At 37.0% G+C, this 25,539-nt stretch overlaps 1 protein-coding gene across 1 annotated transcript in view; it reads left to right on the top strand.

Annotated features, from left to right (window-relative positions):
- LOC127416049 (mannosyl-oligosaccharide 1,2-alpha-mannosidase IA-like) overlaps positions 1–25,539 on the top strand; it is a 177,649-nt gene that overhangs the window by 120,090 nt on the left and 32,020 nt on the right. The window contains exons 6-7 of the mRNA XM_051655157.1: positions 18,751–18,874; positions 19,321–19,414. Coding sequence (XP_051511117.1) covers positions 18,751–18,874; positions 19,321–19,414 — 218 coding nt within the window. The remainder of the gene's footprint in view (positions 1–18,750; positions 18,875–19,320; positions 19,415–25,539) is intronic.

Below are 25,539 nucleotides of genomic sequence, written 5' to 3'. Positions count from 1 at the left end.
AAGTGCTTAGTAACCTTATCTGTGTATCTTGTCTATATCCTATTTTTTAACTCCTGTCATGACCATATAAAGACAGTAAACAGAAGTTCATCAGCTTACAACAGTAGTCCCACTGTTAAAAGAACAATTTAGAGCTTTCTTCTGCTGAACACAAATGAATATGTTTAGAAGAGTATCTCAGCTCTCTAGATCCATACAATGCAAATGAATGTTTCTGACCCCACACACTCTTTCCACGCTCACATCTCCTCTCTCACAAAAACTGCTTTCTATCATCTACGTAACATTGCGCGAATCTTAGCACCAAAGATGTAGAAACTCTTGTTCATGCATTTATTAATTCTAGACTTGACTATTGCAATGACCTCTTTTCTGGCCTCCCGACTAAAACAATAAACAAACTGCAGTACATCCTCCCACATCACTCCCATACTTTGTAGGCTACACTGGCTACGTGTCTTCTATCGTATCCAATACAAAATTCTCCTTGCAACATTCAAAGCTTTAAATGGTCTTGCCCCCTCATACATCACTGACCTTGTACGCCGCTATACCCCACTACGCTCACTCAGGTCATCTGATTTGGGCCTATTATTCATTTCACGTTGCAATCTGAACTCACTAGGTAGTAGGGCTTTTTGCACACTTGCCCCTTCTCTTTGGAACTCTATCCCTCAGTCTCTCCATGATCACACCTCCATACATGATTTCAAAATCAATCTCAAAACATATCTCTTTGACCTATGCTTCTCTGACTCTTATTTTTATTTTTTTTGGTTTTGTTTTGTTTACACACATCCTGTAAAGCGACCTTGAGTTTGAAGAAAGGTGCTATATAAAATAAACATATTATTATTATTATTATTATTATTATTATTATTATTATTATTATTAAGGGTGGCCAGAACATCGAATCTCCAAAAATCACATAAAGGCAGCATAAAAGTAATATGTTAGACTCCAGTGGGTAAGTCCATATCTTCTCAAGCAATATGTTAGGTATGGGTGAAAAACAGATTCATATTTGAGTGCTTTTATACTATAAACCCCACTTTCACTTCCACATTCTTCTTCTTTTGTTTTTTGGCAATTCACATTCTTCTTGCATATCGCCACCTACTGGTTGGGGCTGGTCAAAGGTGATTTATAGAAAAAAAAAAAAAAAAGAAACAAAAAGACTATTACTATATTGATCTGTTTCTCATTTTGCTTCTGAAGATGTGGATTTAACCTCTGGAGTCTTATGAATTACTTTTATGCTGCCTTTATGTGATTTTTAAAGATTTACATTTCTGGCCACCATTCACTTACATTGTATGGACCAAAAGAGCTGAGACATTCTTCTAAAAATCTTAATATTTGTTCTGCAGAAGAAAGTCATAAACATCTAGGATGGCATGAGGGTGAGTATATGATAAGACAATTTTCATTTTTGGGTGAGCTATACTTTTAAGATACTGTCAGTGCTTTAACAAAAACACAACACATTTCTGCTTTTAAACCCTCCGGAATGTCTTGCCCAATAGACATCAATTGTAATTGCATTACTGTTAATACGGTTTAGCAAACGGAGAGACGAGTCAAAATTATTTAATCACAGATTGCCACAGATGCTGTAGCTAGAGCTAAAGTTGTACTGAACCTGGGAGATAACCATTAGGGTAAATAGTGCCAGCTTTTGTTGACTATAACCATAATTTCTATGGCAGATGGTGCTGATTTCAGCAGACTGAATTTGAACAGAATAGTGTGCATGTTTGTTTGTGTGTGAATGAATACCAGTTTTATTTCATACACTATAAAAAGGTCAAAGCTACTAATTGTCTTGGTCTGTTATACTGTAGATGTCTGACTTACTAGAGCTCTTCCACTGTGGGCAAACAATGTGAAAAGCAACTTGTCAGAGTATTAAATTGGATAAGCTGTCACTCGTCTTACATACTTCCTAACATTTGTCTTTTTGCAGCCTAGAACTGCAAGCAAGGACAATGCAGTTTGTGCGGGCAGCATATGGTAAAGAACAGAAACAATTCAATGTTTATCAAAGTGCTTCACATTAAATTGACTGCCTGAAGTATTTATCCTTGTCTAATAGGTCTAGAACAGGAGCAAAATGATCTGACAAATGCTCTAAATGGAGCAGCCAAGCATTCACTGATTTGTTAGTTAATATACACTGCCATTCAAAAGTTTGGGGTCACTTGACTGAAATGTTCTCATGATCTTAAAAACCTTTTGATTTGAGGGTGTATGCTTAAATGTTTGAAATTAGTTTTGTAGGCAAAAATATAATTGTGCCAAAATATTAATTTATTTAATTATAAAACTAAAATTGTATAAAAAAAGAAAAGAAAAAAGTTTTTGAAATTGATGACTTGGACTGAATAATAAAGAAAAGCAGCTACTAAGTGCCCAGTATTGATGGGAACTCCTTCAATACTGTTTTAAAAGCATCTCAAGGTGATACCTCAAGAAGATGGTTGAGAAAATGTCAAGAGTAAATTTTTCTTCAAATTCTGTGCAAAGGCTGGCTACTTTGAAGCTGCTAAAATATAACACAGTTTTGATTTATTTTAGATTTTTTTTAGTCACAACACAATTCCTATAGTTCCATTTCTGTTCTTGCATAGTTTTGATGACTTTACTATTATCCTTAAATGTTAAAAATAATAATAATAAAGAATGAGTAAGTGACAAACTTTTGACCGGTAGTGTAGCTCCTCACCATATCTGCACTTAGCACAAGTGCTCCTATCACCTCCAGTGAGGGCATTTTCCTCCCTCAGTGTGGGTCATCATTGTTTCTGTCCTCACCACTAATGTTGTTCACTTTCATGCTATTATTCATTTTGGCTTTACCACCTGGTGCCATGGTATGTGTCTAATTCATGTTGCGGCCCCTTTTCAGGCTGTAGGTGGTTATGTAACTGTGTTCTGAGTGCAGAACTTGATTTTAATGCTTCTTTATAAAATGTTCACAGTTAAAGGCATTTCAAAGACAGCCCCTCTTCTACTTATAAAAGAATTGTGTGATTTCCACAAATCCACAATTTTGTGATTGTGGGCTTGTAATGCTTTTATATGATAGGGCAGTGGAGAGAGACACAAAGTTGTTGGGGGAGAGAGAGGAGTTATGAGATGAACTCAACTCAAACTTGAGTTGGAATTGAACTCGGCTCAGATGCTTAGTGAACACACGCACTAGCAATTAGTGATGGGTAAAAAAAAAAAAAGTGATTTTCCGATAAATAAAAAATCTTCATTTGAACTATCCCGATATCAATTCTTAAAATCACATGATCTATCTTTTTCTTTATGCCAGGGATGCTCATTATGTCAACCACTGGTAATAGGCCAAAAGGTGAATCTTAAAGATCACTTCTTATTTCTTTTGTATCAAAATATTAGACTTGAGGTGTAAATGCAGCCTAATGGAGCTGCTGATATCTAGTATGTTGTTAATGTTAATCAAACAAAAAAAAAAGAGTAAAAAATAAAACAACTATAAAAACACTGCTGTTGGCTGTATAACTTTAGTAGCTTTAAAAATAATTTTTGTATTATAATGATACAGATATTTAAGTAGTTTCATTTCATTATTTTCTCAAATTTTTCTTGAATCATTGATACGGCACTGTTTTCTTAATTTGTATCTTTGTTCTATTGCTTGCCATTTGTTTCTTTGTTCTTTATTACAGACAGTTTACTTGTCTTGAATAACAACTTGATAAATTAAAACAGTGTTTACTCACATTAGCATTTTGCTGTGCTATCAAAATTGATATAGAGATCATGCTATTTCTTTCTTATGTAAGCAAAATGGACATTATAATTGAAAATACACAAATTAATCAGAATCAAATCAGGAAATCTGTAGCGATACCCAGCCAAACAGTACAATCTCAACTGATTTCCATCTTTGTAATAATTCAACAGTCATGAAAAATTAAATCCCACAAAGGATAAAAACCACCGTAAAAGTAGTCCATATGACTCATGCACTATATTTAAAGTCTTCTGAAGCCATACGATAGCTTTGTTTTGAGGAACAGATGTAAATTTAAATCATTAATGACCTCAGATCTTGCCTTTAACCAATTCAAATCATAGTCCAAGGTGGGGAAACAACCCCTTGCCCCTTCTACATTAGTTTTGGAGGTTTTTGTTTAAATTAAAATAACGTTTATAAAGTTAAGAACTTACTTGTGTAGTTTCAGTTTTCAATAAGTATGAAAATGGACAAGTTTGACATGCTAGCATAGTCACTAATGATTCAAGATAATTGGAAAACCTCCCCAATAAAATATTAGGTTGCTGGAGTTTTTAAACACTCAGTGACAAGCTGTTTTCTGTTCTAAGGGGTCCTCAGTGGTGCTATCATGCTTCATTTAGCCTTGCGTTCCTGTGCATTGAGAGCTCCGGAGACAAGATCATAATCATATTCAGTGTCTGTTGAGAGCATGAATCATAGCAATCTTGAGGTTCTGTGGTATGAATTTATAGTCTCTTCTGAATCTGTTTAATTAAGTAAATCTAGAGATGATCTTATGTAGAGGAAAATGATACGTGGTAGAGTAGTATGAAACCCGCATAAACCCTTTATTAGGACGAGGTGATAAACAGCTCATATATTTAAATTAAACAATATATTTTGACAGATGTGTCAGAACATGAGACAACTTTATGGACTGTGCCAACCATGATTTGATTTTTTTTATGTGGTCTGATTTGGACTGTCTTATGTGGGCTTTATTATTATTCCATCTGTCTGCTGGAGTACCCAGCACTCCAGGCAAAAAAGAGGTGGGGAGGCCTATTTTTACAGACAACCTTGGCCCAGATTTGGCTGGAGAAAGACTGAGGGTCTCTGTTGATGACGTTTCCTGAACACATATGTTTCGGCATATGCTTCTCGTTGCATGCGCATAAAAGCGATTCACTGCATGAGCATAACATTTGCACAGTGTGTAATGTATAACAGTGTATTGATGTATAATATCTAATTGTAGCATAAAATTAAAATTTTAACGTTGATTGCAGCTTTTAAATCCGCAAAGTATTTGTTCAATTAGCTGTTAAGATGACACGACTGCCACAGAGTTAGAAATTACAATAGCAGTAAGTGTGTCATGATTTGCTTTTTGGATCTTGATGCAGCTGTTTCCTTTTCCACTTGCACATTGAACGATCATTACTATTGTTTAATCCTTGATTACTATATATATATATATATATATATATATATTATCTGCACTTAGAATCTTATTTATCCTCAGAACATTTTTTTAATTAAGATTTTTTAATCCAACCCCAGTTTTTTTTTTTCTGTTTGCGCTTTGAAAATCGTTACTATTGTTTAATCCTTGATTACTTCATTTTTTTAATCTCTTAAACACAACTCAAAAAACAGAAAATCAAAAACATTAATGAGCCAATACATCCCATGAGGGAGCAGTTAATTTGAAAGCACAATTAGCTTTTGAAGACATCAAAATATTGTTCTGTTGAAAGAAAGAAAAAGTAGATTATTGACTAGTGGCCGGATTCACAAAACATTCTTAATTCTTCTTAACTAGTATTGTCTTCTTATTTTCTAACTTAAGAAAAAAGTTCTATTTTGTACTCATAAAGAGACTTCTTAAAAGTGTTCTTATCTGTCTAATTATTTACTCATTATTTATCTTCAGAACTTTTCATTAAAGTTTTTCCAAAGATTTTTGTGAATTTGGTCCTAGTTCTTTTCATATAGACATTGAAACATTGTCACTCATACACACCATTTTTAATCTGTTGTGATGATCTGACTGTATTAGTTTGGACTACAGGGGCCAGTTTCACGAAAATGTTCTTAAGAAAAAAATTAAGAAAATTCTTAGGATAAATTATAAGAAGTTCGTAAAAAAGTTCCTAAGTGCAGTTCTTGAAAAATTATGAAGAAGTTCTCAAATATTTCCTTAAGGACATCTTAATTTTTTCTTAAGAATAAAAAGACAGGCTTGACATTGTCTGATCAGCCTGCTCATGGGCTTGCCTTGTCTAATAGCCTACAACAAATTCAATACTTCAACACTGGTAAATTTAGCAAGCACCTCGCAAACATTGTTTTGAATGTAAAGTGCGTGAGATTTGTTAGTTTAACAACACTACCCGTCATAGGAGAATTACTTGCTGCTAACTATTTGATAACTTTTAATATGACATGGAGGAAAAGAAAAGAAACTTCAGTAGACAAGAGCTGGATGTTCTTGTTGAGGAAATAACTGCAAGGAAAAAGTTCTCCTTGGGAAGCTTGGTAATTATATCACGTCAGAAATTAAGAGGCGGGTAAATGGGAAAAGGGTGGCGGAGGCTGTCTCCGCTGTGCCCAACTCCAATAGGGATGTGGATGGGGGGTGAAAAGGAAAGTCTCAGCTTTCTGATGTTATAATTATTATGTTTCTCTGAACTCTTAAGATTGCAGAAAGAGAGCGCTATATGCAGCACATCCGTTTGAATAAGCATGATTATTCACCACATTAAAAAGCTTCAAAACAACATTTATTGTTTGAATTTGATGGTAACATTTACATATAACATATAATTAAACCCAAATGTTCTTTGGTCTAAAATCAAATTTCTGTGTAAAACAGCCCATTGTGACTTCAGACTCGACATGAAAAACCCAGTAAATTCATTAAACATCTTACCTTTTAGAATTTAAGACAACTGTGAGGTTAACCTAACTTTAAGATGTTATTTATGATGATTTTTAAGAAAAAACATTTTCGAGAATTTGAATGCTTCAGAAGTTTTTTTTTTTTTTTTTTTTTCAGGAATACAAAATATTCGTAACTTTTTTCTTAAGTTAGAAATTAAGAAGAAAATGGTAGTAAAGAAGAAATTTCTTAAGAATGTTTAGTGAATCTGGCCCCAGAAATTGACCCTTCGCTAAGCCCCACATTAAAAATGTTCTGACCAATCCTGTCTTGGCAACTGGTGCCCCTCCGCCATTACTCTGACAAGCGTTTGCCTTTTTACAATGAAAGCCTACAGGAGTAATGTGTGTTTGAGTAGTTTCAAGTGGCATTTTATCGAAATGATAAAAAACAAAACAAAAAAAAAACCTTGTTGCTGGGTCACTCATAATAGTGATACGAGGTACCTAGAGAGGGTACACACAGTGTTTTTTTATTACTTTTTAAAATACTGAGGAGAGCATATTATGGATTAAAGTATGTCATTTCTCATTCCCAAATGAGCATAACATCATCAAGGACACCTACATTTCCTCCAAAGTAAATTAAAGCTAACAACTTAACATTAGTACATTTACGTATCGATTCAGGTCTTATTAAAGGTGATAGTAAATAAAGAGTTCATACAGTATCATGAGTGTGTTATAAGACATTATAAGCAGTTCTTTTTACTTACACTAATGTTATGAGGTTTGTAATCGCTATCAAGTGACACTTTTCTCTTTTTATGTGACCGTGATAATCGTTTGCCTTAATTCTGATTCACAGTCTGCAGAGTTTTCATTCAAATTACTGTGTAATCTAATAATTTATTTTACAAAAAATGACCGATAAATATGCTTTACAATGTTACTCTTCATTCCAGCCCACGTAATAATATTATCCATTTTGTTGAAGAGAATATTTAGCAAAATGTCACGCCATTTACGGCAGTCTCCCATTCATTCCTATGGGGAGTTCTGCAGAGCTTGTCAGAGCGTGCAACGGTAACCAAGGCGGGCGGAGCTTAGCGAAGTGTCAATTGGACAACTTAATGCTGTGTGCATTATATGGTGTAGAATCAGTGCCGATGAGGTAGGAGATCATCCCCTGCTGCCCTCCCTCTACCTTCATCTCACATTCCTGCCCTGGGCATCCAACTATTTAAACTTCTGAACTGTGTCACATACTCAAGCAATCACCAAGTACCTGCACCCTTATGGTTCCTTCAACATCCACAGATGCAGACCTAAATTTCTGCAAATTCCACATACGCAGCTCGTTAACGATTCAAGAGGAAAACGTTTCACTTCATGCAAAAATATAAATGCTTCGTTACATGCTTTATTTTCCAGTCCCCTTGCTAAATGTCAAGCAGCCTCAAGCAGTTTCTCTATTTTTACTTTTACATCCGTCTTTAAGTGACTTCATACAGATGAGTTCAGTAAAAGAGTGGTATGATGAAAAATGTCTCTGCTTTTCCACTCTCCATATCCTCAACCCATCTAGTCATGTGTATGTGTGACTGTTGAACCCGTCGCTGAAGAGTTTTTTGCTCTGATTAATTATTTTTCATGGTCATTTCTTGCACGGCTTATCTCTCTTCTTCAGCCCATACTGGTGACTTTTGAGAACTAGACAGCCAGATAAAGGATCCCCAAATAAAATGTACCATGCTACTAGTCTGACTACTGTTGGGCTCAAAATAAAACATGGAGTGGTATGGAATGGGTAAAAAATTTGCATGAATAGTTGTGTGCACATGCCAACCTTCAGTTTAATTAATGGTGCTTCCTAGGGGAAGTGTTTCTATTGCTTTTGCTCATACTTAGAGTTTGAGCTCCTACTTAGGCATTTGAACGAACTTCTAACCCAAAGTATTAAACTTTTATTCGTAAGTTTAATACCCTAAACTTGCCCTGTACAGTTTATGCTACGGTCATGAGCGATACCTTAAAGCTGTACTATGTAACTTTGTGCTCTGTAGCGACATCTGTGATTGAAATTTAAAATTGCGAGCAATCTGCGGAAGAACATTTTGCATCAGTCGTTTTTTGACACTGCTCCTCTAGCGGATGAATCTCATGATTTGAGCTTACCTAAACATCGCCTGTGTGTGATCATGACTGGAAGATATTCAGAGCCGGAGTCATAACCTGCTATTTTCACGTTGCTATTATTATGTTATACAATTAAACATTTAGAAATGAAATATTACTTGCTTTGATGAAGATAAACAACACTCTTATTGACATATTTTGAATGAATGAATTGTACACTTTTCTAACACTACACTCAAAGTGCTTTTACATAGAGAACAGGCGACTCTCCTCAATCACCACCAGTTGCCAGTATATTTTAATCTGATTATTGAAGTGTTTTATCTACTAATAATGTCTGTATTGTAGCCTACTACAATTTAATAGGTGAAACTTGTGATATTGCTGATTCAAGTTAATTGTAAGGCTTCATTATTTTTACATTATGTAGTGTTAATCTCATCAATGAAATCATTGACGAAAACATTCTTTGACTAAAGGTTTTTGATTTCATCAATGATAACAAAGACGAGACGAAAATGGTGCATCATGACGATAAATAAATGATTTTATTAAAGCATGCTATTGACAAAAAATGACGACAAAACTTATACTTCAAGATATTTACAGTGCAAGATATAAACAGAAGAAGAAACACCTTGAGAGTCTGTAAATAGAAGAAGATATTAGATATGGATTCATCTAATCCATTAATCCAGTGGGTTGGACATTTCTCAGCTTGAGCTGTGTAAACTGAACGCGCTAACACCGGCAAAACGAACCACTTTAAAATGGGGTAAATACCTCTTTCAGATGCATCCTATTTATACATGAGATTCATCAGTATATCCACAACATTTATGGAACAACTTACATCTGCACAGTGAAATGAATGAACATGTAAGCTTGAACTAAATGACACGCTAGTCAGAATATGTGTAATTTGCATTGCGTAATTTACGTTGTGAATACACGGTTTTCATAAGAAACACACTACACACAATGTAATATCCATCTCTAAAGCATGAATAATTCAGAATACAGGCTAACTTCTAGAAAAGTAGCTAATACTCCCATCTATACATTATTATTTCAGGAGCTCAAGTTTTTCACAACAAGAACAGGCCTATGTACATTTATACTGTATGGTTGATACATGTTTACTTCAGAAAATGTTTAGGCCTATACATGTTTTTCTAAATATTTGAATATTAGATTAAAGTATGGTCTGTTACAGTTTGACACTTTTTTTGTCCATTTTGCACATCAAGTAAAATATATTATTTTTGTTGACTAAACTTTTTTTTAAGAGTAAAACTGACTAAAATTAATGTAAATGACATGACGAAATATTGACTATTTTTAAAGGCCATTTTTGTCAAAAGACTAGAACTGTGACAAAAAAATAAAAAAATAACATGGCATTTGATAAAGCAAGTGAAGCTCTAGGCCTAATAACACTGTAAACTAAAAACATAAAACGAGCAATAATGGGCATAAAATATACTTTAAGCATGAAAATAATATGTACCAGAAGTCAGATGTATTGGTAAACATGCACAGTACCCCTGACGACATAGATACATCACGATCGGTTAACGCACGTGAAATGTTTGATTTATAAAAGCATGACAGCCCTACCAGACAACAACTGTATCCAATTCCAAGCATTATAGCAGGTAAACAATTTTGTCAAACAGATGATAAATAAACATCCATCCAGGCTGCAACGATGCCATCCTGAACTGTGTGATTGTGACTGATTGAACGGCGTCCTCAGCCGGAACAAGCGACAGCTGGCACTTCTTTCCTGTGTTTACGGACATGACGTTATGATGCAAAGAGGAATGACATAAGCCAGCGATTTAGCGCCAAATCCGACCCAACAGCTCAAAATACAAATCATTTTTATAGGCTTAACGAAAAGATTTGGGGTAAGGTAAGGACACTGATTTGGACACTGATTGTTTATGCACTTTTGTTCATTTTTAACCAAAAAAATCTTACATAGTGCAGCTTTAAATCACGTGCCTTGGGAAGGGTAGCTGTGTTATTACTTTTCTAAGCAATTGAACTTAAAATTTTTGTCTGGTGGATGATTAAAAAAGAAACCATAGTCTTACTTTGACTTGAAGCATACAGTATCTAGGGATCAGAACATCATAGAATCATTTTCGTTGAAATCCTTTTTCAGTTTCCTAACATCATCGTTTTCCAAAATATGCAGTAATGGAGAGCTTTTCCAAAAGGCTTAATTTTTCTTGGAGAAAAATTCTGTTTCGGTGTGGATGAGAGGCATTAATGTAGCAAAAGCTATGTTTTTCAAATGAAAACAAATTTGTGTGGATGTGGCCTTAAGAAAATGTTAAAATCTAGTTCCTCTGATGACATCACAATTAACATGTACATGCAACTGTGAGTCACTCCATTGACATAAGTAACACTCAAATTGTAATGAGTCAGAATAAACACTGATTTCCTATTGAGATTGTTAGATGTGCCTTTCACATAATGTATTCCTCTCACAAAAAGGCAAGACAGTAATTACTTGATGGTTGCACCTTGCTGAGATGTTCAGTGTTGGTTCAAAATGTAAGCTTCATAATGGAGTTTTGAATAGGCAACATGCTGTGTGCTGTTCTGCTGTCATTTTCCTCTCCAGATAATTGATGTCCTCTAAATGGTATTTTACAATTGTTCGCATTTATTTCTGTTACTCGTCTATTACAGGCATATGTAGAGTTTATATAACAGGCATATTTATGCCTGATAGTTGTTTGATAGGAATTGATGCTTCTGGCTTTTTCAAAGAAAAAGAGGGGTCAGATTATAATTAGACATTACTCTCTTTGCCCCATCCTCCGAGAGCCAGAGCTCTGTTTAATTCATTTTTTAGGTCTCTCCTCTCAACATCGATGAAATAAAATCAAACAAAATTATGGAAAGTTGTTCTACATTTTAATTGAGCTTTACATTAAACAGATATTGCAGAATAAAGAATGGTATAAACATATTTTTGTATAAACTGTATAAACATAAACATCTCCATTTAAGTATGAGAAACATCCGAGTCACAACAGTGCCATTGTAGCCTAAACTCTAGCTGGCTAATCAATTTAAAAGACATGGGGAAAAAACTGTTAGGAATACGGGTGCGATGTGATTGGCCTAATTGCAGGGGACATTTTGTTTTAACTTGTGGCAGGAAAAATAATTAATCAGAGCAAAAAACTCTTCAGCGACGGGTTCAACAGTCACACATACACATGACTAGATGGGTTGAGGATATGGAGAGTGGAAAAACGGATACCCGTAGATCAGTGCTACTCTTAATGGGTCTCATTCGCTTATAATTGTGTATAGGTTGTGCAGAAAAGGTTTTCATAACTTTATGCTGTCTTGAAAAACACTCTTGCTTCAAAGCACACGTAACAAGATCTCAGAGCCAATTGTGCTGTTCTCTAAACCAGCTGAAACACAAACATTTGAGTCGTTTGAATATCTTAAGCTTTATGCCTAGGCCTATACTACAGGTAAACCCATCACAGATCGAGCTATAACACACATTATTTTTGGCTCTCTGAAATACATTGCTGTGAAAATGTATTTGCCTACTAGTATTTTCCTGATTTCTTATGTTTGTTTGTTTTTTTTGTTTGTGTGTATATTTCATACTAAATTGTTTCAAAAATTCAAACAAAATCTATCATAAAACAAAGGCAATCTGAGTAAACACAAAGTACAGTTTATAGATGATGTTATTTATTGAAGCAAAAAATTTATCCAATACCAACTGGGCCTGTTTGAAAAAGTATTTGCCCTTTAGGCCTTGTTCAGACTGCCACTAAAAATCAAATTTTTTGCATATCCAGATTGTATCCAGATGAGTTTTTGATAGTCTGGACAGCAAAAAACCACATGAAATGTGATTTTTCTGAATCTGATTCAAACTACTTCGGGAGGTGGATTCAAATGCGATTGAAATCTGATTTTTTCAGATGTGTCTCAGTCCGGACGCTCTGGCTGCTCAAATCAGATTTCAAATGGTCTTTTGTGTCACTCTTAATGCGACACACAACGATGACGTCAAAAATCAGTGATTGCAGCACGGAACATCACAATATTTACTCCTGGAGTTCTGCACCGCGACTGGACAGGGCGCTTATTTGGAGAGCGAGATGATGCACCTCCATTTTTCCCGCATCTGTTTTGAAAGCATCGTCACGTGGGTACGCCTACGTCATTACCAAAGCAACCAATGCAGATAGGTTGGTTATGTCTGAACGCGCAAATCTGATTTGATCACTTGCAATTAATAGTGCGGACAGTCTGCCTGAAAAGATCTGATTTGAGAAAAAATCAGATTTGCCTGCAGTCTGAACATAGCCTTAGTTACTAAATCCCCAAATCTATGAAACTGCATTCATAATGGGGTTCAGCTGTACTAGACACACCCAGGCCTGATTACTGCCAGCCCTGTTCAATCAAATCAACATCTAAATAGAACTTTTTTTTTTCTTCACTCTTTCATGAAGTTGGCTAAAATGTCTCACCCAGTAGCACAATATGCCAAGGTCGAAAGAAATTCCAGAAATGATGAGGAAAAAGGTGATTTAAATACATCAGTCTAGGAAGGGTAACAAAGCTATATCAAAGGCTCTGGGACTCCAAAGAATGTCAGTAAGAGCCATTATCTCCAAATGGCGAAAAATTGGCACAGTAGTGAACCTTTCCCTGAAGTGTCCAACCTTCCAAAATTCCTCCAAGAGCATAGCGACGACTCATCCAGGAAGTCACAAAAAAAGCCAAGGACAACATCCAAGAAACTGCAGGCCTCTCTCGCATCAATAAAGGTCACTGTTCATGACTCCACTATCAGAAAGACACTGGCCAAAAATGACATTCATGGAAGAGGGGCAAGGCAAAAACCCCTGCTAACCCAGAAGAACATTAAGGCTCGTCTGAATTTTGCCAAAACACACCTTGATGATTCTCAAACCTTTTGGGAGAATGTTCTGTGCACTGATGAGTCAAAAGTGGAACTGTTTGGAAGACAGGGGTCCCGTTACATCTGGCATAAATCAAACACAGAATTCCACAAAAAGAACATCATAGCAAGCATGGTGTTGGTAGTGTGATGGTGTGGGAATGCTTTGCTGCTTCAGGTTCAGGGCGACTTGCAATAATTGAGGGAAACATGAATTCTGCTCTCTACCAGAAAATCCTAAAGGAGATCGTCCGGTCTCAGTCTGTGAGTTGAAGCTGAAGTGCAACTGGATTATGCAGCAAGACAATGACCCAAAGCATAAGAGTAAGTCCACTTCTGAATGGCTCAAAAGAAGCAAAATTAAAGTTTTGGAGTGGCCTAGTCAAAGTCCTGACTTGAACCTGATTGAGATGCTGTGGCAGGACCATAAATGGGCAGTTCATGTTTGAAAACCCTCCAATATGGCTGAACTATAGTTCTGCAAAGAAGAGTGGGCAAAATTCCACCACAGCTTTGTGAAAGACTGATCTCCAGTTATCAGAAGCGTTTGGTTGCAGTTGTTGCTGCTAAAGGTAGCACAACCATCCAATAAGTTTAAGAGGGCAGTTAGTTTTTCCACAAATGGTATAGGTGTTGGATAACTTTTTTGTGTCAATAAATATCTATATATATATATATATATCTGAAAGCTGTATTTTTTGTTTACTCAGGTTGCCTTTGTTTTATGTTATATCTCGTTTGAAGATCTAAAACAATTTAATATGAAAATACACAGAAATAGAAGAAATCAGGAAGGGGGCAAATACTTTTTCAAATCACTGTATGTAAAACAAAGGAACCTGTAGGGCCACTTTGTTATTCAATTTCTAATTTATATATAAATGATTATACCCAGTCATCCGGGTATTGCGAATCATCTTTCGTTTATTCATTTATTGGCAAGTAGTCTTATAATAAGGTGGATAATGAGAAGTCAAACGGTAATTTTTAATAACTCTGACGCAAACCGGAGGTGGAATTCAGTGGTTTCTAGAGAGCCAACAATTTATTTCTTCTTATGTCATAAAAATGTATGTGATTTATTTTATTTTTTGGGATTTTCTCCCCCTTTTCTCCCTAATTTGGCATGCCCAATTCCCAATGCGCTCTAGGTCTTCGTGGTGGTGTAGTGACTCGCCTCAATCCGGGTGGCGGAGGATGAATCTCAGTTGTCTCCACGTCTGAGACGTCAATCCGCACATCTTATCACGTGGCTTGTTGAGCGTGTTACCACGGAGACCTAGCACGTGTGGAGGCTCACACTATTCTCCGCAGCATCCACGCACAACTCACCACGTGCCCCACCGAGAGCGAGAACCACATTATAGCGACCACGAAGAGCTTAACCCAACGCGACCCTACCCACCCTAGCAACTGGGCCAATTGGTTGCTTAGGAAGCCTGACTGGAGTCACGCCCTGCATTCGAACTTGCAACTCCAGGTGTGGCAGTCAGCGTCTTTACTTGCTGAGCTACCAACGCCCCTGATAACGTTATTTTTAACGCAAATCAATATTTCCATTTTAATATGTATTTGATCGGTAGCCGTGTAATAAGTGGGATAATGTACAGTCAGCTGGTCATTATCACAAAATATTATAAAGTTGACTTAACGCAATTCATGTTTACACAGCATTGCAGATCTGATTTGTGTGTACTTGTGGTTTCAATTGATTATAAATTTTATCCTAAGTTTAGAATAAATTAAAGTACAAGCATATTGATGTATCAAAATTGCTTCGTAAAACATTCACACTTGGGTTGTATTGGCCTTCCAAGTTAGGCTGTGAATCAAGGGATCGGTGATCATTTTAGGAAGCACTTCACTTTCACTTTCTTTTCTTTCTTTTTTTCGCCTTGACAAAGATCACAGTCTACAACAACAAATGCAAAATTTCTAATGCAATTGAATTGTAAATATAAGCATAATAATGGAAATGTAAATAAATAATGGAAATGGAAATAAACCATTCATCCTGTAGGATCAATATCACTGTTTTGTGGTGTAAGACAGCTGTATAGATCTATAGAATGTATGGCATGCATGTGTCCTGTAGCTTAAATAAGTGAACTATTGGTGTGAACGAGACTGAGACAGTGTCATTGTGAAACTTTGTTTTCTGATGTCAAACATAGAGCCTGACTGCTCGATCATCATGAGGATACATGAGCTTCAGTTCATTGGTGGAGTTCGTATTTCACTCGACTATAGTTAATTTTTCAAGCTAATGGTATTTTCTCAGAGCTCTGTCAGATAATTTATGTATCTTATACTGCTCATTATTAAGTGTTTATCTGGTTTCCTCTTGCAGCGAGACAGTTGGGCAAATACTGCCTTTGGACTGCACCATTTTTGGGGGGATGGGTGTGTGTATACTTGATCTAATTTCTGTAACAAAAAACTTTCAAGACCTTTGGAAAAGCCACTTAACGTCAACAAATACTCAACAACATATAGTTTTAAATGACTAGTTCACCAAAAATGAAAATCTGTCATCATTTATTCACAATCATCTTTATCTTTTTTTTCTTTTTTGTCAATGAAAGTGAATGATGACTTAGGCTGTCATTCCTATTAACATCTCATTTTGTGTTCAGTAAAAGAAAGTAAGTCACATGGGTATGGAACAACATAAAGGTGAGTAAATTATGATGTTTTTTATTTTATTTTATTTATTTATTTATTTTTTTTTAGTGAACAATCCCTTTAAGATATTTTGTTAATATTTAGTTTCCATGTTTTTACATTTGTTACATGCAAGTACCGTTTTTGCAATAATACAAGCCTATTATATCAAGAGCTGCAAGTGATTTTTTTTTTTTTTTCACACCAACTATGGCACAAATGTTTGTCACCCTCAGAAAAGTTTGTATACCTGAATGTAAGTGAAATGGACATTCATTAGCATACTGTATTGCAAAATACAACTCATCTGACAATACTTCAACTTTATTTTTTTACACTTGCCTTTGAGAATTCTGTTTGGACACCAGTGACAATCAACAGTTCGAAGTCTGTTTGGAATGTAAGCTCAGGAAACATACAATGGAAAGCTTACGTATTTATTTGTGTGGTTTCTTTTTTTTTTTTTTTGTAAACAAAATGACAGCAGTGTGAAGAGGTCCAATAGGTTGCATTGTTTCATTTTAACATCTTATTCCCGCCTTGTGTAAATATGCATTATTTAATGAGTTTAGGGGCCATTCACACAGAAGGTGGTCTTGTACTCAATCTGCACTAAAATAATTTGTTTTGGCCATTTGCGTTCTAAGACACTTTCAAATTAAAAAAAATAAATAAATCACATTTTAAAACGTGTCTCAGTCTATTCCGCTGTGCTCCTGTCTACCAGTTTTTGAAAGAACGCATCCTGTGTGAACAGCCCCTAAGTCTATGTTCTGCCACAATACACATGGCATATCATTAGAACCATACAAATCTGTATGTGGGGGTCTCGGTAATCAGCAGATATATTCTGCCTCTAGTCATCTTTTTGTTGTTTGTTTGGCATCCTTTATTTCCCCTTTATTTTCCTAAATTTGTGCTACATGATTTAATCATCTGTGTAATGAAAAACAAATTGGTTTGGCACAATGTGTGTACATTATCATCCTCAGCCATGCTTTCATTTTTAGTGCAATTTCTCTTTCTCGGCACGGACCAGGCATGTGCCGAGAAGAGGTGTGTAGAGCTAGAGGCGGATCAATGTAGTGTAAAAAATGATGACATTGGTAGCAACTCTCAGAGATATTTGCTTATTTCCTGTTGTGTGAAGGTCTTTACATCATTTTATGTTATTAAGAATTCAGTACCATAAGTAAGAAGGTGTACTCATGAAGACAAAAATTTTTTTATTAATTGTACACACGTGCATGGGATTTTTTGCCACCCAGGTGCATCATAACGCAAAGAATTATGCGTTTGAACAGCCTCTGTATTTACAATTGTAAACTTACCACTGTGCTAAATTCCCCTTAGCCAGTATTATTGTGGCTAATTTACTGTCTTAATGACCTAAACATCTTTTGAAGATTGTTTTGAACAATGAAGCTTTAAAAGTTAACTGGAAAGTACCGTTCATTTAAAGCTGTGATTACATGTCATTTCCGAGGAGTAATTTATCTTCATAATTGCTGTAGACACAGAGTCCCACACAGGGCAGATCTGTAGGCAGGTGATGCTAGGGTTGTAACAGGAGGTCATGAGACATGTCGTACTAGTAACTTCCATCTTCCAGAGTTTAACTTAAGCTGTCATCTTTTAGTTGAGGCCAGTGTGACTAAAAGTCAATAAGGACACGTCTAATCACAGAAGGAAAACGTGACCACTGTGTAAAATTGGGCCACAAATTTATTTTTTTTTACAAAAAATCCAATATCTCCAGAACAGAAAATCATAGAGACATGGGAGCTGCCTCTTTTCACTTAGGGCTGTAAGGCAACTTGACACTCTAGTAACCACCTAGAAGCACCCTAGCAACCACCTAAAACACCATTTTTCAGGACCAGAATGTCTTTTGACTTGGGGCAGGGTACTGAGGCCCTTGTTGGGACATTCTAGCTGCAAATGTTTTTGTTTTTTTGCCATGGCAAGCACATTTTCCTCCAGAAAATTTACATATATATTAATAATATATTTTTCCCTGCTTAAACAGCCATGGTTACATCAGCAGACAAGAAAATTCATTTGAGAGGAATAGAAAGTTATTATATTTTGAATAAAGTTTATACAAACAAATTATTATTATTATTAGTTTTAAGATTCATGTGAACAAATTAATCAAGACCAGAGACATTTAAGAAAGCAAATAGGGTGCATTTTGATTTCATGCTGTTTTTAACGAAAGTGGCCAAATTTGACCATCTTTAAAATGGTATAGTTGATGTACGCAGCTTATAATTGCTCAGTTAAGATAAAAAGCAAGCCTTATCCCACTCTTTCTGACTTGTGCTCTTTCTGTCATCTCCTACAGTGGGATTGGCAGAAACTGGCCCTGGGCATCAGGAGGAAGCAGTATTCTGGCTGAATACGGGACCCTGCATTTGGAGTTTATGCACCTCAGTGCACTTTCTGGGAAACCCGTGTTTGCAGAGAAGGTGAGTAGCAGTTCAGGCGTTATTGCCTCTGCAGTGCATTTTAAAGACTTTTAAAGCAAACTGAACTACATCTGAACTGCAAAAGGTTATGTAATGTTAGAAGAGTGACCTCAGTGACCCAGAGTGACCTCTGTTCATAAACCAAGCAGTTATATTGATGCTCATTTTGTGGCAATCCTCAGATCTGATTCTCGGGGAATGAATCCGCTGACCTGACCTGCAATATAGACACAGACAAATGGCACTATTACAAGAACTGAATGAGGCTGTACAAACTGTGACCTAGTCTATAGATTTATGAGTGCTGCCTCCTATAGGAAGACATAAATTGCAACAAAAAGGCCATTTTTTACTGTATTTTCAGTAGTATAGTTTTCTGGATGTGCTAAGTCATGGTGTAATAATTTTACGTGATAACCTAAGCAGTATGTGCTTTGCCATTTCAGGTGATGAACATTAGAAAGGTGCTGAATCGTCTGGACAAACCTCAAGGATTGTACCCCAATTACCTGAACCCAAACAGTGGACAGTGGGGCCAACGTAAGTAAAAAAAATAAATAAAATAAATACATACTGAAAGAACAGGATAAATATCTTATTCTGAGAAATTTAATATTCTAAAGAAGTTGCCAGTTTCTGTTTCTCCAGAAATGTCCATTTGAATGAGTCATAATTATAATGAATGACTTTATCCATCAGCTGTCCAACAAAATGCTTTTTTCAAGTGGAATTGATTTATAAGTGCTTCGCTTACAAACAGAGTGCTGTTTTGTATACAGAACACCCTCTTTTACTGATTCTCTGTGGTGACATGAGGCCCACTTAAAGCCAAATCCAAAATAATATTTACCTTGGATTGACCAAAACTGAACTTTAAGAGGCAGCATGTGCTGTATGTGTGTGTTTTTGGTACCCCTGTAAGGTTATTGAGTTGAACGCAGCAGTAGGTCAGTCTAAGGTGAGTGAATAAGAAGCAAACACTCAGCAAACTCACAGCAAAGACACTCAAAGGCAGGGTTCCCATGTGTCCTGGAAAACCTGGAATTTTGCAAAGCAGTTTTTCAGTCATGGAAAAATCATGGAAAATTAGAAAAATCCTGAAAAATATTTTTGTAAAATAGAACTGTTTGACTGTGTTTCTAACAAGGTTTTTGATAACAATCGGGACTTGGAATATAAGTCAAATACACATTTATATCATTTTGTCACTGCCAGCGGCTGCACATTATGAAATATTATCGATTAACTGTCATGAAAGAATCCCTGTCACTGTCACATACATGTTCATCATGATAGTGCCGCGGATGGCTGCCTCGGTGTGGAGCTCCTCAGTTCTGTTGTTGTTTTTGTTTGTTTGTCCTGTGTTTAGTAATCTTTTTCCAGTCAGTTTTAACAGAGACGAACTGCTGAACATTCGACAGCATATACCAGACAATCTTTTCCTGGTTTTTGAATATTCAGACGTTTTGCTAGACATTTTAGTTGGAGGCGCATCTCTGCTGTTCAAGAGACGCAGGCGAGGGAGACGAGCCGGTGCACTGGTCAAACTCCGTCGGCACGGATTTCGAACAGTGCTGCCAAGTGTTCACTTAGCGAATCTCCGCTCTCTTCCTAAAAAAAAAACGGACGAACTACATCTCCTCACCTGCACAAACAAGGACTTTTCAACCTCTGCTGCCTTGTGCTTCACAGAAACCTGGCTGAGTGAAGCCATTCCGGACAGCACGTTACTTCTGCCGGACTTCCAGCTGTTCAGAGCGGATCGCATTGCGGAGTTAGCGGGGAAAACGAGAGGCAATGGAACATGCTTTTACATCAGTGAAAGTTGGTGTACAGCTGTAACAACGTTAAAGAGGATGTGCTGTCCTAATGTGGATGCGCTCTTTATTAACTGTAAGCCTTTCTACTCGCCGCGGGAGTTTTCCTCGTTTATTCTGGTGAGTGTGTATATCACACCAAATGCATGTTTGAACACAGCGCTGCAACAGCTGGCTGATCAAATCACAAACATGGAACAACAATACCCGGACTCAGTTATTATTCTTGGGGATTTTAATAAAGCAAATCTCACACGTGAACTGCCCAAATACAAACAGCACATCACGTGCCCTACCAGAGACAGGAACATACTGGATCATTGTTACACAACAATAAAGGATGCATATCGCTCTGTCCCTAGAGCAGCTTTGGGACTCTCTGATCACTGTGGTTCATCTTCTTCCAACCTACAGGCAGAAATTAAAATCAACCAAGCCAGTAGTAAGGGCTGTAAAGAGATGGACCAGTGAAGCAGAGCGGGAACTACAAACCTGCTTCGATTGCACGGATTGGAGTGTTTTTGAGGCTGCAGCCACAGACCTGGACGAGCTCACAGATACTGTTACGTCATATATCAGTTTCTGTGAGGATATGTGCATTCCTACTAGGACTTATTTAATGTTCAACAATGACAACCCGTGGTTTACAGCAGAGCTCAGGCAGCATCGTCAGACCAAAGAGGATGCTTACAGGGGTGGGGATAAAGTCTTGTACAGTGAGGCCAGGAACACACTGAACAAGGAAATCAGAGTGGCTAAAAGAAGATACTGAGAAGCTGAAAAACAAGTTTTCAGCTAATGACCCTGCATCAGTGTGGAGTGGCATGAAACAACTCACAAATTACAGGACTCCTACCCCCAACCCTGTAGGGAACCAACAACTGGCTGACGACCTGAATGTGTTCTACTGCAGATTTGAAAGGCCCAATCACAGACCCCACACCCACTCTGACCTTCACTTCACACCAACACCTCCTGCAACCCCTCTCCTCCCCCTCCTGCTACTCAACCTGCACTTAAGATCTGTGAAGATGATGTGAGCCGCGTCTTTCAGAAACAAAAGACGAGGAAAGCTTCAGGCCAAGATGGCGTCTCATCAGCGTGTCTTCGATCCTGTGCTAACCAGCTGGCCCCCCATCTTCACACAGATCTTCAATAGATCACTGGAGCAGTGTGAAGTCCCATGCTGCTTCAAACGCTCAATCATTATTCCTGTCCCAAAGAAACTAAAAATCACAGGACTTAATGACTACAGACCTGTCACCCTGATGTCTGTGGTCATGAAATCATTTGAGATTTGAGAATTGAGGTGTTGGCCCACCTGAAGAACATCACTGGACCCTTTCTAGATCCCCTTCAATTTGCTTAGAGCAAACAGGTCTGTGGATTATGCAGTCAGCATAGGATTGCATCATATCCTGCAACATCTGGACAGACCAGGGACATATGCAAGGATCCTTTTTGTGGACTTCAGTTCGGCTATCAACACCATCATCCCAGCTATACTCCAGAATAAATTACACCAACTCTCTGTTCCCATGTCTATTTGTCAGTGGATTACCAGCTTTCTGATGGACAGGCAGCAGCTTGTGAGACAGGGAAAACTCACTTCCAGCACCTGTACAATCAGCACTGGTGCCCCCCAGGGATGTGTGCTCTCCCCACTACTCTTATCCCTCTACACCAATGGCTTTATATTGCCAAGGACCCTTCTGTCAAGCTCCTGAAGCTTGCAGATGACACCACTGTCATCGGCCTCATCCGAGATGACGATGAGTCTGCATACAGAAGGGAGGTTAAACAGCTGGCTGTCTGGTGCAGTCAAAACAACCTGGAGCTGAACATGCTCAAAACGGTGGAGATCATTGTGGACTTTAGGAGGAACACCCCAACACTGACCCCCCTCACCATTCTAAACAGCTCTGTGGCAGCAGTGGAGTCATCTCACAGGACCTCCATTGTGAAAAATGCCCAGCAGAGGTTGTACTTCCTTCACTAGCTGAGGAAATTCAACCTGCCACAGGCGCTGCTGATACAGTTTTACTCAGCAGTCATTGAGTCTGTCCTCTGCACTTCAATAACTGTCTGGTTTGGTTCAGCTAAGAAATCAGACATCAGAAGACTACAAAGGACAGTTCAGACTGCTGAGAGGATTACTGGTTAACCCCCGCCCCCCCTTACATAACAGATTGTATTAGATTTGCACTACCCATGTATATGTGTGTATGTATGTATGTATGTGTGTGTCTGTACGTATGTGTATAATTAGTTTTTATTTCTTATTATCATGTCTTGCTGCTGTTTTTGTATTGTTGTACACTGGAAGCACCTGTCACCAAGACAAATTCCTTGTATGTGTAAGCATACTTGGCAATGAACTGATTCTGATTCTGTGCTCATCTGCTGTCCTCTCTGCTTTGACCCGACAAAATAGTTTGAGTATTGATTTAGTAAAAAATAAGATGTTTTCGTTTCAACATTGCTGTTGTGATAACCACAAAAACATTTGAGTCAAAAGCTTAAAACAACAATGACGGTCGGTCCACAGATTTATTTTAAACAAATTAGAGTTAGTAGTTGGTAATTGGTTAATTTTCAATAATTCAATTTACCACAGTTACCACATGTAGTATGTGGAAAACACAGACGAAATCACTGAATCGTGTCACAAAAATGGCATTAGCTATAAAACGAAGAATGTCATGGAATGTGACATATTTGGATGAAAATGAATATTTGAATGCACAGTTAATCAAATAAAATTGCAATATGTCTTAGTGTGATAATTAAACTGCAAAAGTCTGTGATTTAATAGAACAAGTTATAATAAACCCATACTTCTATGAGCAAAAGTTAACTATAAATCTGAAATTCTTTGGGAGGGATCTTCATTCCAAATTATCACTAATCACTAGACTGGTTGAGTTCAAAATAAAAAAACAATATAACAGACAAATGATTTTCTTAATGAGGATATATTATAGAAATAAATAAACCAAAAGTGCAATGTACATCAGAAACGCAACTTAAAGTAACATTCCATAAACCAATCATACAAATGAACCCAAATAAATGCAAGAAAAATATTATGAATACAAAAGAAATAGTTCTGATCTGAGACTGAAGAGTTGCATACAGTGAAAGTGACGAAGCTTATCTCAATTAGTACGTAGATGAGTGATGAAACCTTGTAGTTTATGTTGATGCAATCAGTTCTTTAACACCAGTAACGGTCCAAACCAAATCCCCTTATCCACACGTTATTTCCAGGAACAAACGGAAATTAGTCCCATCCTCATGAGTAATATCCATTTTAGTTGACACAAGGCGATGTGATATGCAGGCAGATTGTCCTTTCAGTTTCTAAAATATACCATGCAATAGCAAATGCACCATTTGGTACAACAAAAAAGGTAGGAAAAGGAAAGCCTTTTTGATTGAGCATGAAACAGTATGTTTCCCAGTCAAAGCATCAGTCAATGTGGCTTATTTCAAAGAGAATCCATGCTTTCCCCTTACCAAATAACTCTCTCTTCTTCTATCACATACCTGTATTTAAACCTAACCCACAGAAACACTAGTGCCCCCTGATGGTGGGTAGTAGAATAACAACAGAAGTAACATTTAACTGTTGCAAAGTATAGAATCTGCAAGTGATACATGCTTAAAAATGAATGTGTGAAGCCGGCCGCTCATACAATGAAAACACCTTATCATGATCATCAGGCGCACTCTTGTGCATGTGAGATAACAGTGAGCAGAGTCTCTGAAGTGTGCAGCACATACAGACTATGTAATAATTAATAATTAATAAAGGGGATTAATAATCACACTGGGCCATGTAGTGAACTGCTTATCAGATGGTGAGAAACTACCTCCAAAAAACACACAGAAACACCAAAATAAAAGCTCGATTTAAATGGAGGCATGTGTTTTGTTTAAATATTACACTTGCTGGGCACATAAAATGTCCTGGAATATTGTGCCTTGAAAAGAGTGGTAACCCTGAAAGGGCCTTCTTAAAAAACAACTTTAAGGAAACATTTTCTGATTGTGGTCACTAAATTAAGGCAGTAACCTGCTATGCCTTTTTGATAAGTAACTTTTAAACTTTTATTTGTAGTATTTATCGTGGGTTTCCAGATTAACTTTAATTTCTAATGAAAGGACACAAGGTTCATCATGTAAATGCACATTAAACAGCTAGTAGTCTCGCATGGCCTGAGTTTTCGCTATCGGTGTAAGTCTGGTCCATATTGCTGCTTATTCTGGCCAGCAAGCGACCACTTAGACAAGAAGAGACCGTCTTATCAACATGTTAAGTGACCAACCACAGTTCACTTAGGTGCGGTTAAATCTGTAATCGCATATAAAATTGAAATCAAAGCAGAATATTGGTTTTTAGCTATTATGTCTCTCAAACAAAACTCAAACATTTGATGACATAAACCTCACGAAATTTGTCAAATCCAGTGACTAGCCCACTTCTTTCTTGGAAGCACTCATTACTTTCTCGTGTCCATGTAAACGAGCTCATTGTTGCCACTTTGGAACTTTTAAACACAGCTTTTCTTCCCGACAGACTACTTAAAACTTGTGCACCCCAACTCCTGGAAATTGCATAGAATCCAGTCAGTCATATTAGAACTAGCTATTTCAACCATTTTTGACTAAAATCTGCTTTAGATGCCCCATGAATGGCCTGTGGGTGTGTTTTTTCAGCTGAGGCTAAATGCTGAAACAGTGCCAAGAAATGGTACGTCTCTCACCTATAAAATTTACATTTATGTATTTGGCATATGCTTTTATCCAAAGCGACTAACACCATGTCCTAACCAGACACGATGC

The sequence above is a fragment of the Myxocyprinus asiaticus genome, chromosome 25 (assembly GCF_019703515.2).
Source record: "Myxocyprinus asiaticus isolate MX2 ecotype Aquarium Trade chromosome 25, UBuf_Myxa_2, whole genome shotgun sequence".
NCBI lineage: Eukaryota > Metazoa > Chordata > Actinopteri > Cypriniformes > Catostomidae > Myxocyprinus > Myxocyprinus asiaticus.
The sequence above is the reverse complement of the archived record's forward strand: the minus strand, read 5'-3'. Positions and strand labels throughout refer to the sequence as shown.